This window comes from Labrus mixtus, chromosome 15 (genome assembly GCF_963584025.1).
Source record: "Labrus mixtus chromosome 15, fLabMix1.1, whole genome shotgun sequence".
In the NCBI taxonomy this organism is placed as follows: domain Eukaryota; kingdom Metazoa; phylum Chordata; class Actinopteri; order Labriformes; family Labridae; genus Labrus; species Labrus mixtus.
In genome coordinates this window covers 20082032-20102989 of record NC_083626.1, presented here as the reverse complement: position 1 = coordinate 20102989, position 20958 = coordinate 20082032, and the positions used below count along the sequence as shown (strand labels likewise).

Genomic DNA, 20958 nt, shown 5'->3' with positions numbered 1-20958 from the left:
GGATTGATAAAGTTACCTTGCACCAGTAAAACAAATCTTTGATGATGTCTTTTGTACATAACACATGCAGGATCTGAGGAACTAAGTTGTCCAGTCTGTGAGGCCTAAAAGTTCAAAAGTATCAGGGACACAAAATTATGACCTAAAAAGTCTGAGTTTCACCTCCATCCCAGTCAACAGTTACACTAAAAATGTCAAAATGTAGACGAAATAAGACATGATGTTATGAATGAATACCCCCCACACACACACACACACACACACACACACACACACACACACACACACACACACACACACGCACACACACATTAATTCCAGGAGAAATTTTATTTTTCAGCCATCAAGCACACAATGTTTAACATAATAACTTTCTCCATAAAAGCATCACAACCAACACAAGGACTCACAACATACCTACCATTTAATATACATTTTTTATCTTTCCTACAAATCTAACTATTTCTTGTGTTTTGGTATTTCCCAGTTGCGAGCCCATGCTGTGGACATGAACGGAAACCAGGTTGAGAACCCCATCGACTTGTACATTTTTGTCATCGACATGAATGACAACAGACCAGAGTTCAAAAATCAGGTCTACAACGGCTCTGTGGACGAAGGCTCTAAACCAGGTAATGACGCATGAAACTGCACAGAGATGGACAGTCAGTGAATTGTGAAGCAGGAGTGATCATTGGACGGCAGTATTTATTTAAAAGGATCAAACAAACTTGAACGTGTGAGGGGTTTGGATATGGGTAGATGAAAGCAGATGGACTAGTATACCCACAGAGATTGGAGTCATTTAAAAATACGACCACACCAGTGAATCTTGGCGGTAGAAAGAATTTTCCATTCCCCCCTTGATTTAGCTGACTGAGGGAGAATCCGTCTCCCACAGTGGCTCTTCATTTAGCCGGCTGTAGCAGTGACCATAAACCAAAGAGGGTGCTCAGGCTGGAGAGGAGATTGAGGATTAAATGTACACGCTGTTGGACCACTGGGTCATTTTTATGTCTGACCTGAGAGAGGAAGAATCACAGAGATGAGCTCTCTGAATGCGTGTGTGCATGCAACCGTGAGCCTGATGAGCCTGATTTTATCGTTCCAGAGGAGCTCTCCACAGTTGTCCAGGTGCTCATTTCCTCTCCCTTTCTTTCTTTTTCTTCTTCTTTTATTCTTTCTTTCCTTCTTTCTTTCTTTACCCCTCTCCCGTCATTACGTGTTTGTACATTCATACTGATTCCCCGATGGCGTAATGTTCTTGTCCCAGTCTGTGAATTCACATTGCGTTTCTGCACAGCAGGAGCTCCACATACACACACAGTCAGACATGCACAAATAGACAGCGCTGTGCTGACCTCGTCTCGCCTCCGTTACGCCTCTGTTACGACCTCCAGTGAAGGCACAGAGGAGGGATAACTTCATCCCCTCATCACGCCTCCGCGACATTCAAATTGAAGGCGAAACAACACAGGGACATAAAGATCGTGCTTTGAAGATGGCAGTCTGAATACAACTATTCTGTCACTCTTTCTCTAATATTCCCGTCCCATGCCTTGCCCCACGCAACAGTCCCTGTGGCATGCGTGACATTCAGCTGAACAATAATATTTAAAAAAGCGTTTTTTAGAATTTAAAGCTCCAGTGGATTCAATAGAAGGCCAATTACAGACTTGAATTAGTTTGCAAATTAAAGAGTCATTACGGGGACCTAATCCTGTCAGGCACAGCTTAGGACGCCCGTACAAAGGGTCCACATTAAACCCCTGAAGAGTGCAGCTTAATGAAATTACCCCAGCGATTGTGACACATTGGGATTCTTCATCTCTTTCTATCCGTCCATCTCCGGAAAAAAAATGTGATGTGTGGAGGACTGATAGCCTCCCTGCTTGGAATCAAACCAAAAACATGGAGTCTGTCCTCTATTCCTCTTTTCCTCTCCCTGTCTCTGTTCCTGCCGGCTTTTTCTCTCGTCTCGCTGAGAGGCCTTTAGAGTGCTCCCTCTGGCCGAGTCATTGACAAATGTTGCTTTGAAATGTAATGAAGTTTGAAATGGGAGCTGCGGTTACAATTATCCTCGGACAGGGGCTGTCACTGGCATGATATCACTATCTCTGGCAATTAGAGTCGGCTGCGAGAGAGGTACAGCGAGAGGGAGAGATGGAGAGATTGGGTGACAGGCAGTGATCCCACAGAGTTATGAGTGTGTGGAGGCAGCAAACAAGTGGTGCATTCATGGATGGATGGTGGTGTAGTCTCTCCAGCATGTCTGTGCCTACTTGTGATTATAGTCTGAATGAAGATGATCTACCCACCAGGTGTCCAACAATTTATGATGAACGTATGCAAGCGTTATCCAACAGCTAGGTGGTTTATTAGCTTATTTTTATGCAATATTATATAAAAAAATGTTATAATGCAACTGTTTAGATTTTACAAACGCTACGTGTTATCCATAGTTAGGTGCATGTCTGACTTGATTAAAGGGCGGGCGTGATGTAACAGTTTGTTAGGAGGCTTGAAACCTGCCTCAGCTCCAGCTCTCAGACTGTCGTTAAGATAACTGAAAGTTAGGCTGAGACAGGATTTCCGGTATTGGGGCAGCTTCCCGATGAGCCTCTGAAGCCCCCTGCACTAACAGATGGGTGACATCACTCAGGCTTTGTCCGTTAATATTTACAGTCTATGGGTTAAACTGACCCAGGCTGTAATAGAAAGAGCCCATGGTGTGTTGAAGTGATAAAAGGCGTGTTTTTCAGGCTCATCAAATTTCCCAGAACCCAGTCTGTGTCTTCAAATTTCTTCTTGGTTTCCCACCAAAAGCTCACATTTTACCCTCCACTGACTGTTATTGAAATCAGAGAAGAGTAAACTGTCACATTTACGAAGCTGGAACCGGCAAATGGCTGACCTTTATGATGGGAAGCAGGCGCAACAATAAATCAATTCCCAAATAGTTTTCAATTAAATTCTTTCAATCTTTTACACAAATAATTGCTGCTGCTCTACCTTCTTTGTCCTGCTTAAAAAAAAATGCTAAATTATATCAGGCATTACATATTTTGTTGGATTGATTCTAACTAACTTACTTGTTTTTTTCTGTAACAACCTGCTTGGCTTTATGGATCTATATGTGGATAAATCTTTTCTTCTGTAGGAACTTATGTGATGCATCTCGCTGCATTTGATGCCGATGACAACACCACAGCTAACGGAATGGTGCGCTATCGAATCCTGTCTCAGACACCGCACAGCCCCATCCCCAACATGTTCACCATCAACAGTGAGACCGGCGATATCGTGACTGTGGCGCCTGGGCTTGATCGAGAGGTAGGTCTTCTCTCATCCAAATCATACACAGGAGGCTTTTGATATTTAACAGAAATTAAATGAAGCAAAACAAAATCAACACAACTAATGATTATGAATGATTTTATCCAGTAATGAGTGTCCACACAGTCTGAATAGCTGGCCTGGTGATTCACCTTTATCTCTGTTTATGGAGCACACTTCCTAACTGCTCTGTTTGCTCTGATGACACTCTGATATGCGCCTTACAAATGTTTTCTAGCCATTTGTCACCACACACACACACACACATCAACTCATTTTTTTTTTTTACAGTAAATTGCCTTCTTCAGCGGTCACCTTGTTTATGGAGCCATAAAAGTTGTGACAAGATCCAAATGTGTTTATTCTCACGACATGAATGTGCCAGTGACAACTCTGCAAAGAAATCTTGGAGACAGATTATCCTCCCAGACTGTCACATGTGACAGACCTATTAACAACACATCACGCTGCAGTGGGCTGGGTGTGAGCATGAGTGTGTTTGTGTCTGTGTGTGTGTGTGTGTGTGTGTGTATGTGTGTGTGTGTGTGTGTGTGTGTGTGTTTGTGCGGTAAAGAAAGAGGGGAAATGTCTAAGATAGAATGCCCTTGACAACTGTCAGACAAACACAAAAGCCCATATTATCACATCTACACTTGATAAAACATAGGCAATTGAGGGGAGGAAAGGGAGCGATAGAACAAAAACAGAGCTAGGCAGACGGAGTATTACGATGAATTGGGGAGGAAGCCAGGGTGAATTTTGTACTGAAGATAGGGTGATGGAGAAAGAGACGCAGGATGAGAAATCATGGTGCCAAATGGAGAGAGAGGTATGAGGGTAACATTGAATAAAAATGTCTCAGCTCAACCCCAGCTGCTTATTTTTACTGTTTTCTTCTGCATATGCTAATCCACCTGTAATGTAGGATTTAACCCCTACCCCCACTTGCACACTAACACACACACACACACACACACACACACACACACGCAAGCATTTTTGTTCTGCTTCACCTGCAAAGATGAATGATTTTTTAATGACCCCAATTTGTTAAGGGTAGCATCACTGTGACATCAGAAGCACCCAGCTCAGATTAACTGTCAACTATTCTGTATAGCTTTATAGAAAGTTTCAGCCCATTGTTTAGCATGCAGCAACTTTGCATTTTTGGTTCGCTCACCACTCTCATTGTGTCACTTTCAGCAAAAAGAGGAAGCTGTTTAATTTTTTTTTAAAAAGCTGTTAAGACCAACTCAGCGCCAAAACAAAAGACACAGTTAGAAATTAGCTTGTTAACAGGATGAAGCTGTTAGCAGCTTATGAACAACGTATTTCCCTCAGGTGTTCATAGCAACCAAAAGCAGAGGTGAAAGATATAATATTGGGCCTACATTCACCAGGTCGACAGAAACACAACTCTGTGACCCCATAGATGCCGGATGTGTAAATAAGCAACTGTTTGCTTAAGGTTCGCTGGAGAGTTTTGACCTCTAGTTTCACTTTGTAGCTTCTGTATATGAGTGGGCTCCCCTGGATACTCTCTTAAATACATTCAGGGAAATATGTGGAAGGGCATTTAGTGGATACAATAAACATTTAGCCAGTGCTTTAACTTCATTCCACTGATCAATTAGCCACTGATTCCACTGATCTATAAATCCTGCAACCTGCGGAAAATGCAGAGAAGAAGGAAACTGCTGGCAAACTAAACAAGAGCTAATCAATTCAAATTCAAATTCAAAACATAGATGAATGTCTTTGCTAAGGATTTTTTTCCCGGATGTGCAAGAGTGCACAAACATATACTGTATAAGTACAGTTATAAATGCAAACACATTCATTTTTCTACAATTTGAGGCCTCACGCATACTTTTGTAAAAAAAAATGTTATGAATGAGTGCAGGCTTACACACTGATTCTACTAGATACAAACACATGTTTCTATTGTCCTGGAACACACACAGAAAGCTGATAAGAAGTCTGAAACCCTGCAGAAAAAAAGGGAGCTTATGTACTGTACATCGACTTCACAGAAAGATGCTTCACAGCATGCTGCCGTGCTTCCCTGGTCCATTTGTAGTCAGCACTTTGGCCCTTTAAAACTTTGAGCATCTCCTGTCTCTTCTTGGGCTGGGCTAGAGGAGGTGTTAGGCTCTGTAAAGAAAAAAAACACAGAAGCTTCTATTTCTGGTTGTACTCCTCCCTTGCGCTTAAGCTGCATCTCCTGCTGTCTCTTATCCTTTCCTTTGTTCTTTACGTTTGAAATGTCTTCTTCCTCTCCTTTTATAAACTCCTACACTGATCTTTTCTAAAGGTTTTCACATGGTCTGCAGTGGACTTCTGAGAGCTTGTTGACAGCAGCAGACCTGAGTCCTTTAGAGGAAGCTGGGTATGCCCCGGTGTTGCTGCACGGCAGCGAGGTTCAGAGGAGCTCTACATAATTACTCCCTTGTCTAATTAGTGAGAGTGTTGTGTACACGCCGTACACTGGCTGACAGGACAGTCAGGCATGCACTGCCTCTAAACAAGATATGGAGAAAGAGAGGTGTATGTGTGTTTTTGTGTGTGTGTATCTATCTGTGTTTGTGGGTCCATATGGGTGTTAATGAGAGTGTGTGCACAAGGTTGGAGTTCGAGCATCAAGATGAGAGGAACTGAGAGGAGCTGTCTAATCCTCCTGATGTGGCGTCCTGGCCTAATTGGGATATTTACCCGGTAATTAGCAGGTGAGAGAGACACTGGGAATGTAATTGGGAATCTCAGTGACGAGACACATTATCCAGACAGCCGGCTCCTGGGCTCCATCCCTCCTACGGCCCATTAACTGCACCCCGAGACTGTAGAGGAGACAGAGGAGGCGGCTGAAGAGAGTTGTGTGGAGAGAAGAATGGAGCTGCACGGGAAGACGCACACAAATGCACTCAAGTACAAAAATAAAAATAAGAGAACTATATTTCAGCTCCCAGCAAAGTGACACAGTGTCATTTCAAAAGATAAAATTGCATTTATCATTCCCTCTATTACAGCTTCATAGACAGTCTATTAATCTCTGTCAGTTGGATCATTGTCTTCACATCTGTCCATCAGTGGCACTGAATAGGCAATATCTTTGAAGACATACCCGTGGGGAGGCTTCACAGTGCAGCCGTCAGATGGTGTAAAGTCTGGATACGTTCCACTGTAGAGGTTTCAACTCAGTCGAATGAAAGATTTCACCCTTGTGAATCTGTGTTTCAAATAAGAGTGTGGACTGCTACTATAGAATACAACACAGTCTAAGCTTTCCTTCTTTTTTTTTGTTCCCCTGAGAGTCACAGTCTGTAGCTGTTGCTGTAGACTCAGGAAACAGAAAGCTTTTTTCAGATGAATAACCACACACTCTGTTTTCTCTCCTGTTCCTGCCTTTTACAGAAAGTGTCCCAGTATACCATCATCGTGCAGGCCACGGATATGGAGGGCAACCTGAACTTTGGCCTTTCCAACACCGCCACTGCCATCATTACTGTCTCGGACATCAACGACAACCCTCCCATGCTGACCTCCAGAACTGTGAGTCGCTTCAAATAGGGCAGTGGGGAAAGGATAACGATTCAGCAGAGGAGAGGGGGCTGGGTTCAGAGATGGGGCTGGAAATGATGAGTTTGTTGAAGAGGGAAAAAAAAAACGGCGCTGCCCAGAGAGAGGCAGATAGTGAAACAGAGAGGGATGGAGGAAGAAAACAGAGGGAGGGATTGACCAAGGAAAGAAGAAAGGAAATGACTGCAACAAAGATTTAAACAAGGACAGTGAGGGAGGGTTATGAAGTGCAAGGGGTAATTACATATTTCCTTGTAGAGGATTCACACACAAACAAACACACACACACACACACACACACACACACACACACACACACACACACACACACATAGACATGCACGCACACAAGGAAAGAACTAATCCATATCATCGACTTTCATCAGCAAGAAAACCAGAGCCAGCAAATTGTTAATGATTGTTGTCATGATAGTGATATTTAGAATGATGATTACATTAGAGAAGGTCATTCTGGAGCGCAGGTTCAAATTAAAACTGTAAAGTAATGAGCTGTGTGTTATGTGCATGTGGTGCAATCCTGAAAACATAATCCCTAAACTTATAAGGAAAGAAGGAGTTTCAGTGTTGTAAAAAAACGAGCGGTTGAATAACATAAAAGCAGCTTTCTCTCCGTGCTTCTAAATGTTCTGATTTGTGTATGGAAAGCTGATCTGGAAGCATTATTTCCCACTGACAGCTGGGAAGTAGGGGAAAAAAAATCAAGCTATTATTTGCATGATTTTAAATGAAATTTTCAGGATCCACACTTTTTATTTGATGTGAGGCAGAAACATGCATTTGTTTAGACGAGTAAAGATTGGTCAGAAGTGGAGTGAGTGTGCCTGCATTCTAATTCCATGTTATGGTGAAAAAGTCAGTTTGCCTTCAGCTGTCAGAATAATTCAGTGTGTGTGCTCTTCTATCAGTAGTGATGAACGCACAGGCCTGTTGGGTAGATAAGGTGCTTAGCTCTGCAGCTGTAGGCTGTAACTGCTGAGGCAGAATCAGCAGTACAGTAAAGGCTCTGCTCTTTGAGGTAGCAGCAGAGGGGTTAGCATTAGCATTTGCCCTGGGGGCTATTAAGACTCTATGATGATGAGTTAGCGCTGGCGGTAAGCATGTGTCAGCCATAGAGCTCATCAGAGAGCTGCGACATCACACACAGCAGGAAATGTACAAAGAGAGGGCAGAGGAAGAAGAAAAAAATACACATAAAGGAGATGCTGAGCAAAAAGAGAACAAAGGAGGGAAATGGGGGGGGGGGGGGGGGGGTGATGATTGGACCACCTTGAAAAGTCCAAGAACAAAAATGGAGAGGGGAAAAGGTGTTGAGAGAAGAACCTGTGATACAAGGAAGAATGACAGATGATTGGGTCACAGGAGGTATTTTCAACAGCAACCGTTTAGTTTCCAGACTTTGCGTTCCCTTCTGATCCAAGATTCTCCGCTGATGGTGGCGTATTGATGATACTGTCCAGTAATAGATTAATAGTTTCTGACTGTATTCCAACATGTTTAAGTGCATTTCCATCATCGCCACAGTGGGAAGTTAATATCATCACGGATATTGATGATGAACTTTATTGGAGGTTTCAGAGCCGAGATGAGCGGAGCACTTTTACCCACCTCCTTCATAAATCAACCACTTTAGCGGTGGAATAACATAAAAGCCATTTTGTTGAGAATACAGGCCATTATGCAAATATTTAGCGTTTGAAATAAACCCCATAGATCTTTCAGTGTGTCCCAGAAATATAAAGTTTGGGGAATTTGTCTTTAATGTTGGATGATTAATATTTCATCACGCCTATCAGAGGCTGCCCTATTTTTCAAGGCGGCAAAGGGTGGTGTATGTGTACAGATGTGAAGGCTTCGGGTGCTTATTCAGGGCTGCACACATTCTTTGCATTATTTCTGTGATGCAGATAGATACTATCAGATGAAAAAGGTTTGTATTAATTTGTATGCATACACAATACCAAGAGTTTTTTTTTTTTTTAACAATTTGTGGATTACAATCCTGCTATCTGGGAATTTACTGCAGTCCTCCTTTTGCCCCCCTTTCTTAAGCATCCTCACAACATTACTATGATGAAGTCCCCTGTCACTTCTCCTCTCTTCCACTTACCTTGCCTTCTTTAGTCTTTCCTCACTGCCAAAATAGTGACAGAAGGATGAAGTTGTGGGCAAGTGCTGCTTTGTCAAGTGCTGTTTGAAAGCCAACTTCAGTCTGTGCCAATCACAATCAAGAATCCCCCCCCCCTCATCCCCACCCTTGTGCATACTTTCCAAGTCCAGCAGTTTGGGACAAAATCCAGTATCATTAACAGATCAGGGGGAATCTGAGCCTCTCCTGGAAGACACCTCTATTTACAATGTCGAACCAAACCTCTCTACAGTACAGTACTAAAATCTTTGATAGAAAGACCCAGATTCAACACAGCATCCAGTGGATATATCAATAAATGAGTGGAAGGAAAATAAAACAGGAAGATTTTCCGAATAGACAACAAATGTTGAATCCCAATCCATTATTGATGACAAAGATGAAAACAGTCAAGGCTCACTGTCATACAAATAACAGCTGGAGTCTTAAAAAGGTAAAACAAAGGTTTACATAAAGTGTAAAGTGTGCAGAGTCGAAAAGCCCGGCTGCTTTTATGTTTAATCTTTTATTGTTGTAAAACTTTTTATTATTTGTTTGTTATTGAACTTTAATGGAATCTTAATATAATGTGTAAATGCTGCTATGTACTTGAAAGTATTCTCTGCATCTGCATAAAATAAACTTGTTTGCATTCTTTTGATATGATTAATGAATTTCAATACTTCAGTTTCAAGCTCAACATTGCAGGCCAAATCGTAGACGACAGACTTCTTTTCAGTCAATGAAATTTGCTCGCTGCAAAGTTTCTGAATCCCCAATAGTTGCTATTAACACAGCCTTTCGCCGTTTTTAGAGTAAACTGTCTGCAACATATTTTTGTAAGTGATTGAACTGACGATGAAGAGTTTCATGTGCAGGGAATTTAAAAACAGCCATGCCATGTAAGATTGCCCATCAGAAGAATAAATGTTGATTGCTAGAGCTGTGGATGCTTGATGTAGCCCCTGCAACTCCCTCAGCCCATAAAAAAAGATAATGAGAGAAGAAATCTTCAACCGTTGTATTGATAATATGAGCTTTAGTGGATCCTTCAAAGCCTTCCATCAGATCTGGTTAACTCTTGCCCTCAGTTGTTACTCTTTGCTGGGGAAGAAGACGCTTGAGGGCCCTTTGGAGCTCAAGAGCCATCTCGGAAATTTTATTTTATTGAATTGGCATTGGGGAGTCCTTGAACCAAAACACAGTAATAAACCGCTCAAGCACATACACATACACACTCGATCTGACACAAACATACGACAGCCTGCCTACTTATCCAATGCAAGCAGTGCATCAGGACCACCCGGACTTGTCTGTTGTCTTAAGAATGTCACTGAGTCTCTGAACAGCTCTCCTGACGCAGCCTCCTAATCTGCACGCTGCTGTCGGCTGTTTGCAGGGTGATGCGAGGGTTGCCAGGCAGGGTATTATGGTCTGTTGGAGTGTTTGGTCTGGGGCTTTGCTCTTTGATATCCTACACTCATATAAGCAGCTCAGTGGCTCTTGCACGCCTGTTACCCATGGTGACACGGTGACTGTATGACGCTACATGCCTGTTGACTCCAGATGAGATGAAGACACGCCGACGCGCTCGCTGTCAGACCCCACGTGGTTGGTGTAGAGTCGGCGGGTTGTGTGCGTAGGTAGGGCTGCAGTGGACTTATGTTTAAGAGGGAAGCAGCAAAGTCCTAGCTGTTGTGGGTTTGTCTTTGTAGGCTTTATCCCCTGAGCCTGCACAGCTTTGATCAATCCCCACCACAGCAGACACATGACAGACAGCGGCTCACTCCTCATCAGGCTTATCAGGACAAAGCACATGTGTTTGTAGAGCAGGGGGGACAAGTAAAAGCCACTCATATACACTCAAACTGCTTTTTTAACCCTCCCAGATGCGAGCCTCTTGTTCTGCATCCATTCCCTCCTCCTTTTTCACTCTTCTTTTTCTCTTTTCAAGAGAATGAAATATCATCACTCATCAAGGATGGGTATCCTGAAAAAAGGCAGACAAGATAAAAACTGGAACAGTGCTCTTGTGTGCATGTGCTTGCTGGTGTGCATCTTTGTTTACTGCTTGTTTACTACTCAGCTGTGCTTAATAGGAGATTATTAAAGTTACTCTACCGGAAAACCTAAAAGGAGGACTTGCTCCATCAGAAAAAATAATAAAGAATGACAAGAGCAAGGGGGCCATTTGCAGAAATTGCCACATGTTATGTTTGCTGTCCTTGATGAGGTCCTTAAAGACCTCATCTACATTTAAAGAATTAATATTTGAAACAAAGAGTCCCAAGCTGACATATGACTCTACTCCTTGCAGTTTTCCGGTGAGGTCCCAGAGAACCGTGTAGACGTTGTGGTAGCTAATCTGACGGTGATAGATGCCGACCAACCGCACTCACCAAACTGGAACGCCATCTACAGGATCATCAGCGGAGACCCAACCGGTCACTTCACCATTCGCACCGACCCGGTCAGCAATGATGGCATGGTCACCGTGGTGAAGGTAAGACTTCAGCCTAATGAAACATGTTCGGTATGTTCGCCCTATAGAGGTCAGTGTTGAAGACACAGTGTCGTTTCTTTTTCTGTACTGTCTGTCACATCCCCTCTGGACTTCAGCACATGCAATAATAATAGACTACAGAGTTAAATGGGGACAGGCTGGGGTCTTTGCCTTTCAGATGCCCCTTTATGTCCAAATGAGGGATTGGAGGCCACTGCGCCCTTCGAGAGCAGCTCAAACACTCACACACAGACTTAAACACAATGGCTGGCTAGACCACTGTAGCAAATTAGATATTGATTTCTCAATTACAAAGGCAACGGTTTTTATTCACTCATAATGTTCTGGCTGCTGTGGTAAATGGCAGTAACAACAAAGCCGTGTCTTGTAACAACCTACTATTTTAGTGTTCAACCTCAGATGAAGTCTGTGTGGAGGGTTTTAAGCGAAAAATCAGGAACATGGACAACTAATCTGTATGAAATTCAGCTGTGTCTGTGTGTGTGTAACGTGTGGATGTGTGTCCTGTTGAATGGCCTTTGGAATTTATATTTCTGTTTTCACACCCGACTGGCTCACTATAAATGTGCATATCATGTTGCATGTGTTTTATGGAAATAACTTGTTTATTTGCGTGACCCTGAAGACCCAGGGGTGCTCTCCTCATGTATCTGCCTCTCGCAAACCACACTTCATGTCCTACAATAATGTTTAAAAAGTAGCAATAACATCTCGATGTAATTCCCACAGCACCCTGAGCAATGAGCATTGGCATTTTGCTTCTCTTCATTATCTCTAGATGACTGCCTTTTATAATCCATTCCTCCTCTTCCCTGATGTAAAATTCAGCAGGCAGCCGGGTAGCCTTAAAGCTTCCATGGAGCCCCATGGGAGGTTATCAGGAAATCATAAATGAGAGACAGGACACCCTCTGGGGACAAAAAAAAATAGACCGTCTCGACAAGTAAACAGAGGGGCTTCTGCTCGCGCTGGAGAAAAGGGAGGTGGAATGGTTGCATCAGAAAACCTGCGAAAGGTGAAGTCAAGTAGCCATAAGAAGGCCGATAAATCGGGGCTTCCTATTTCTTCCGTTGTGTCTCGAATCAAATTTGACTCCCAGGTATGCTGCAGTCTCCCAAGAGGGTCCTGGGCTCTCCTGTAAACAAGAGCTGGGGTCCTAACCAGAACATGTCACACATTTACACCGCTCTCCAGAGAGTTTGTGAGATGCATTCTCATTAAGCAGCACTGTTATAAACCTTGTTGACAAACAAGCATGCATTAAAGCAGGCACAAAAACCCACCAACAGAGCCACTTGGTTCCAATGAGTCATTAAGATATGTAAATCACAGCTTATGATAAACACAGGAGATGACAAGGGAGGAAGAGAGGAGGGGAGAAGTGAGGGGGGAGACAGATTTTCGTGGATGGAGAGCTATAAACTGCAGAGAACACAGATCTCAGTGAGTGAGGCTTGGGGTTGGAGTTTGAGGCCAGCGGAACAAATTAAGTAAAAGGAAAAGAGGAACGAGTGAAGTTATGCAGGGGAGATGGAAGATAGGATGGCTCATGGGCAAAAGATGGAAGCCGTGTTATTGACCTCTCACCCCTCTAGCTCCCCTCAGGGCGTGTGTGTGTGTGTCTGAGTGTGTATATGTGTTTTAGTTAGCCTACAGCTATACTCTAGACCTCCCTGTGCTCAGAATACCACTGGCTGTAGATCAAAGGGCCTTGAGCGTGGTTTGCCTGTAAATTTGTTCCCAGTGCACCATGGGGTCACACACGAATACACATCCATGTGCTTACATTTTCTAACATCTAAGTACACGAGAAACAAATCCACTCCACTGCCCTTGTCAACAAAGCTGCCTGATTAAAACGTATTTTCTCTTTCTTCAACATCAGACCCGTACTGTGAAACTGGCCGCTCAGAACACTCAGCAAACGCAATATGCTGAGGTGCTCAAAGTCATTTATGTCACCATCAAACGACACGGACACAAGATTTGTGACGGTACTCATCATCAACCCACTGAGAAATGTGGCAGCAGTACCTGCAAGCAGCGTATTTGTTCTCTTCTTTATTTCCTTGCTTGTTGTTGTTGTCGTTTGAACCTGATCCTGTAGTCTTCATTAGGAGAGCACACAACTGTCACTCTGGTTTAGGCTCAGCCGGCAAAACCCCTGTAGAGCACACACATACACACACAAACACACACTCCCTCAAAAGACAGCACCATGACAGCCCCTACTAAGCCCTTCTGTACATGTCAGTGTGTATGTGTTTATGTGTGTTGGTGAGTTGTTTAGAGAGAATATGGGTCCCATTCATCAGGGGACCACTTGACACGGCATCTGTTCATTTACTGTGTCCTTTATCATCAACAGGGTTCAGCGCATACTCCCCAGGCTGAAAGAGAAATGTTGACAGGGGTTGTAACACTTTAATGAGCGTAATATTTATAGTACAGCCCCTGTGCTTGAACACTTGACACGGTCTGCTCATAAAAAGCGATAATAATAATAATGCCACTGACAGCAGTAATAATCACTGACCATACCGGATGAGAAAAGGCTTTATTTTTCAGTGTTCTTCACCTGCTACCTGTTGACATGTACGACACAAACGTAGTTGATAATTTTGGGTTTGGGTTCGGTTTGGGCTTTTACACAGGTCGTTCTTCTGAGGATGGTGTTGCCTTTGATTTCATATTTTCGCTATAAAATATGTGAAATTGACCATTTAGAATCATAACAGAAATGAACAAGTGTACTTAATATAATGTGTAAGTATAACAATGAAGGGTTCCAGTGCATCATTTTGATCTACATGCTGGATTTCATGATCATCAAACTATATTTGACTGTTTTTTTTTCTCCAATAGAGATAACAGACTCTCTCTTCTCACACTCTGTTGTTTACGTCCTTCCTCCCTGCAGCCAGTAGACTTTGAGATGAACCGGGCCTTCATGCTGACTGTAGTGGTGTCCAACCAGGCCCACTTAGCTAGCGGCATCCAGTCCTCGCTCCAATCCACAGCCGGGGTCACCATATCTGTCCAGGATGTCAATGAGCCCCCTTACTTTCCAACAAATCCGAAACACATCCGCTTTGAGGAGGGCGTCCCTACTGGCACCAGCCTGACAACCTTCTCAGCCTCAGATCCAGACCGACTACAGATGCAGCAGACAATCAGGTACTGAGTAATTACAGTAGATCCTGCAACAGCGTGGGCCTACTTAAAGGGCAAATTCTGACATTTTAATAACATGGCTTGTTTAATTTTCCTCTGATGCCAAATCCTTTTATAAGTGATAAGATAAGTTCAATTTGTCTCTAGAACCAGAAAAGTATTGTCTGTTTTAAGTCTGGCACTCTATACATTGTAAGTAAAAGTCTGGCAGAAATCCTTCCATATACACTAACAGTGGGCTAAAAAGCTTCTTGGATTGGTTCCATGTCAGTAGTTAGGGGTCAAAGTCCAACAAGGGTACTATATTTTGGCATCACCCATCTTTCAAAGTCTTAGTGTGCGAGGTTTATGAGCCAGTGCAGAACTCTGGGTAGGGAGGGTAAGGTTAATAGGGAGCAATAGCCTCTGGGGTAATAAGACGTGTGTGCTCTCTGCAGGTTGCATGAGCACATACATTCAGGTGGGCACACACACACACACACACACACACACACACACACACACACACACACACACACACACACACACACACACAGCAGAAAAGAGAGAGAACATATGAGAGTGAGAGAAGGGGGAGTATAAAGAGAACAGCTGGCTCGAGCCCAAACACCTGACACAGCATTATGTCCACCTGCAGTGTTTTTTTTTTCTCTGCGCTAATCCTCTCTGGATCTTAAATGTAAACCAACCTTTAAATGACCAGCAGGCTTTTCATCAAACCTGCTGCCCACTCCCCTACAGCCGTGAATGTGTTACAGCTTTTTCAACCTAAAGGTAATCTGTTAACTTCACTTTGTTTTGCACTGATGTTGCAAAGTGATCAATAATAATAAAAAAAAATCAGGACTCTGGGAAAATTTCAAATTAAAGCTTCCTGATTAACATTTTATTTGACATTTATATTTTAATTATTTGACATGATATAATTATTAACACATGTCGAAATCACAAATAACTACAACTTTGGATTTGTTTTGGAAAAATTATTGTATTATTATTTTTTTAATAATTACAAATACGTGCACCTTAGTTATGTATGTGGCACAGCTTATGATGTCAATAAAATACCTTTGATACCTAAAATAAGAAAATTAATAGCTGCCTTATATTGTAAGACAAGGCTTATGTTTCACGCATGAACCTAACCCTGGTCTCCTGAATACAATAACAATATTCTGTTTCTCCAAGAAGACTTTTGTGCTCTTTCAAATAAGTCACTTGACTTCAGTGTAACATCCAAACACTCAACCAGAAGACAGTGTCAAGAGTTGATGGTACTAACAGCTTCATATATTCACATTTTGGGCCATTGACAAGGCTCCTGTGCAGGTTTCCCCTCATGGTCACATATTTTATAACCAGTTGATAAAATGGCTGGTTGCCATGACATTAATACCACCTCTTTCCACCCCTTACACTCCAGCAGCTCTTTCATTCCCATTTTCTCTTGGGATAAGATGTGAACAAATTTCCCTGCTAATCTCCCAGCAAATGAGAGTAAATTGGGTGTACAATGTGTACTCTCTCTCATCCCTCTCCATCTCTCTCTCTCTCTCTCTCTCTCTCTCTCTCTCTCTCTCTCTCTCTCTCTCATCCTGTTGAATTCACTCTTTGACCTTTGTCACACTGCAGTACTTTACATCTTAACATGAACTTTGTGTTTTACAACCATTACTGTGGTCTTTCACTGTCTCTGTAACACAAGCCCAGTCTGTTGTCCTCTGTACTACAAGAGGAGGCAGGACTATAGAGATGGCAGATCCACAATCTCATTCAATTGGATCCATCTGAATGGGATCACTATCAATCCCCGGATTTACACGAGTCCCATAAAAGGTATCTACTCAATCGTTATGTAAGGACACTTATCACAATTTTCATTTTCTAATTATTAGTGCACCAAGAACTATGCATTCCTCCAAACTGTATCAATCACATGTCAATTGACATGTCAGACTACCTACAGGAGACATGTGTGAGAGACAAAGAGAGACAAAGTGACGATTCAGAGGGAGCTGCTACCGTCTAAACTAAAATGAAAAAGAGCTAAAGGATCTGAGCAAAAGAAGCTAAGTATGGTGAGCTGACTTCAGGTCAAGGTTTGATCTTGACAGGTGCTTATCAAAAGAGGGACAGGCTGACAGTGTCCCGTTGGAGCTGAAGAGGAGGCGATGTGGACAGGAGTAAGGCGGGGGGGGAGTGAGGCATCGTGCATCACTTGTCAGATACCCGACTAGTGAGGTCGAGACATGGGACTCCAGACACCGGCATAAATGATTACCCAAACCGCCTTGGCTAAGCTTGAGACATACATTTTTCATCCTCAGGGTCGGGGGCTTGAAAAATAAATGTCATACCTCTCACTGCTACTTGCTAAAATAACTAACCTGACAGCCCTAATCATGCATCCAGCTATATTCACACACCAACCAACTCCCAAACGAGAGAAACTTTGAGGTAGAGAAGGCACGAGGATAGGACTGGTGATAAGACGCAGTCAGTAAAAGTAAAACTTTCACGCAGAAAAATAAAAATTAAACCAGATTTGTATTCCAAAATGGCACCAGAGTCAACAGGAACTGTTCACCTTTCCAAGAAAAAAAAAACAAAATGGTTTAAAGGTAAGCAGGGGAGCTACCAACTGCAGACAGTAATGTTGTTGACAGTAGGGACTTGTAAACAAAAACACTGTGGCTGCTTTCACAATCATTATTCTAATGGCCAGAGTGGCCCCATTGTTTATGGGGCGCCATAAGAAAAAGTAAAGTAAGTGAAAATGTTTTAAAAGCAGCCACATTCTGCCCTTAACCTATCTGGAGTTTTTCTCTAGCCCAGAAATAATAATGCCGCGGATTGTCTATTCAGCGTGTTGGAAATGACTTTCGCTGCAAGAACTGTTCATTCAGGACTTCATTTGTTCATATAAGGTTTATTAAACCTGCATAGAGGGCTGTTTAGGAGACTTTAATTAACGTGTGGTGGTGGACAGAGCACTCTGCTTTGTGAACAAACCTTTGTGTTATAGCTTTTATCTTCAGAGAGCACACAGTCAGTCCCGCTATCGTGCAGTGTGACCGAGCAAAGAATGGGCTCTGGCGGTATTTTATAGCCCATTATGGGGAAAGGAACTCTTGCTCCCACTCACACACACCATAATCTACATTGTCTTCTTCTCATTTTTCTGCCTGTTACTCATTTTTAAGGGTCAGTAAAACCAAATGATAAAAAAAATCCCATTTCCTCACCTTCCTTCAACAGTTGCAGATAGTTTATTTTTTATGTGAACAAGTTCTGCGATATCTGCCAAAAGTGATTTGATTTCTTCCGAACTCCTGATCTTCAAGGGTCTACCAGACCCTGGGATCAAAGAACCAAAGTGGTATCTGTGCCATTACGGGTCTTCATTTCTTTCATGGTCAATAAGTTCTTGGGCTGCTTTCCGGTTTATTAAGAGCGCTCCTGAATCTCAATATTATTACACATAAAGCCCAAGTGCAGACCCTGTGGTATGCAGGGATAATAAAATACAAGTATGAGCAGTGTGTCTGTTCCTGCTTGATGATTAGACTCATTTGTGATCAGATTACAAGAGGAAAAGGATGGGTAAAAAATGTTGAGCAGTAGCATCGAGTGTGAGGGAAAGGAAAACACAGCTGATGTTGTTTTCACTAAACATGAGTGGCAAAAAGGATGTTTAGATTGTACATCAAGCTAGTTGCCCTGCTATGTTAGGAACCCTTCTATTTGTTTATGGCTTGAACAAACAGTTTAAATTAGTGACATTTAGAACTTTGGACAGTGATTCACCAGAATATATTTTTCCTATTAGCCTCATCAGAAAGTAAGTCAATATGGCGTGGCAAAACCAATTGAGATTCTGCCGGACATAAGGTATTAGAAGGTTTTAGTTAAGTTGTTGTTTCTTTATTTGGTCAGAAAACAAGATCATATTCGGTATTGAGTCAAGGTTAACAAAGATATCGAAAACCAGATCCTACAGTCATGCAACTTATTTCCATTATCACCTCTCCCTGTCCCTTTCTCCTCTCCCACCAATTCCAAATCATTTCCTTCTCTCTTACATCCCCCCTCCCACTGTGACAGACTCGCTGTAGCTCTTTTGGTGATTTCACAGTCCGCCAGTTAGTGGCTGTGGGCTTGGCTAGCCTGTGTGAAAACGTCTAGAGTGTGGGAATGTCATCTCTGTGATCCCCTTCCCCACACCGTGCTACGCCTGGGATCATGCCCACTGCCTGCTGGGAAAATCCCACCGTCCTCACTGCAGGAGAGAGATTATACTCTCTGTACCCCCTCCTTCCTGCCACCCACCCTTCCAGTCTTGAAAGACTGCCGTCTAAATACTAAATCTACACAGCTCATTTTTAATGTTAATAATCAAGTGGGCTGTACAGTGGCCTTAAGCACCCTGCAATTCAGTAAATAAAAAAGCAAGGGTTACGGACAAATCTATTTCAATTTAGATCGATTTAAAAGCTGGATATATATGTCACATAGCAACAAGGCCCTTGCTGCCCTGACTGACATTAAGTAAATTAAATCAAAATAATCCAGAATGTTGTTTTCTAAGCCACTGATGTCCACTGATGATGTTTCAGAAGCAAAAGGGAGACCGCAGCCGTGAGAGGTTACAGTTGATGAACTGTGTGTCACAGAAGGAAAGAGGCGAGGATGAGAAGATACGGGGGGGGGGGGATAAGAAAATGTATGAATACAAAAGCACAGCAAGATGAGATGAGGTGGCACAGGTCGAGAGAGATCAGATAGAATTGCAAGTGTGGAACGGGCGCAAAGCTACAAAAGCCGGTGAAACAAGAACAGTTAGATCAGAGGGAGATTGGGATTCAATCCTGGAGATGATCCCCTGTTCCTCTGCTGGCCTTTATCCCTGGGGAGTATCACCACCTGCTACCACATCCACTTTTCTGTTTGACGATCAGGACCAAGATCCTATCATCCTGTCTCCACCCTATACAGAGTTGCCCATACACACACAGTGACATTTGGAGAAATGCAAGCACTAAAACATGAATGTACTGTACACAACCCTGTCATGACGTTTGGCCTCTGCCAGCACAGCCTAGAATGTGTGCATGCAACACACAGGCAGCTGCAGCGGTGCTTAACTAGGGAGGTAATTGACTTCAATGCCTGGTGCACAGGAGTGAAAAATGATGTGAAATTGACTGTTGGCTGCAGGCGCCAGAGGAGAAGTCAATGAAGAATTAAACTGTGTGAAGGTCAGGCTGTTGTGATTTTCTGAGTGTGTGTGTATGCACAGGCAATTTATCTCTGCATAGACTCAGGAGAACATTTACAATTGTTTGTAAACACAGAAATGCTGGCGCTAACTCCTTCATCGATCTGTCCTTGTGTGTCTCTATAGGTATTCAAAGCTGAACGACCCGGCAGACTGGCTGTCCATCAACAGGACCAATGGTCAGATCATAACCACAGGCATGCTCGACCGGGAGTCCGTCTATGTCAAAAACAATATTTATGAAGCTACATTCCTGGCAACAGACAATGGTAAGAGCCTCTTTTAAGACGTGTTTTAAACCTGGGCTTCTTTTTTTTTTTTCAAAATATGCGTGATTAAAGGTGCTGCTTTCTATGCTTTTTTTTTTTTTTAAACCTTTTTCAATTGTCCTTATTTTTTGTTTCAGCCACCAACACACATCATTCCGAAACTGAACTTAAAGGTGTCATACATTAAACAAAACAAAAAATGTCAACGTTTTTGTTTTGGGAAACACTATCATGCTACCTTGTGTAAACTTAATCCATAATCAACTGATAAGTGATACACTTGCTCAGCATTCAGCCATAGTTGTAATATTCTAACATTTTGCAGTCCTCTGCAACAAAATCCATCAGAGTATGTTGTTCCTTTTCTGTGCCATTGTATGCAGTCTGCCTGGATCCATGTGATGCAATGTTATAAATCCCAAGTGTTCACTGATTTTTTTAATTCTTAGAAGGTAAATGCACCTCTCATTATTTTAAGTTTTACTTTTCTGACTTCAGTTATTTCTTTGTAATCTTGATCTACACCTGCCACAACAGTATACAAAACAGTCAGATTATTACCCACTGTTGAAAGCACTCTCATTGTTGATTCCAGTGATGCTGGAGTTGATGCTTGGAATGCTTAGAGGTTTAATCATTGTTGGAAACAGTCAGA

The 20958-nt window shown here is 42.6% G+C and overlaps 1 protein-coding gene across 1 annotated transcript in view; it reads left to right on the top strand.

Annotated features, from left to right (window-relative positions):
* The window catches only part of LOC132989619 (cadherin-4-like), a 214645-nt gene that overhangs the window by 180761 nt on the left and 12926 nt on the right, over positions 1-20958 (top strand). Inside the window, exons 7-12 of the mRNA XM_061057332.1 lie at positions 488-632; positions 3161-3333; positions 6748-6885; positions 11376-11561; positions 14503-14759; positions 20161-20303. Coding sequence (XP_060913315.1) covers positions 488-632; positions 3161-3333; positions 6748-6885; positions 11376-11561; positions 14503-14759; positions 20161-20303 — 1042 coding nt within the window. The remainder of the gene's footprint in view (positions 1-487; positions 633-3160; positions 3334-6747; positions 6886-11375; positions 11562-14502; positions 14760-20160; positions 20304-20958) is intronic.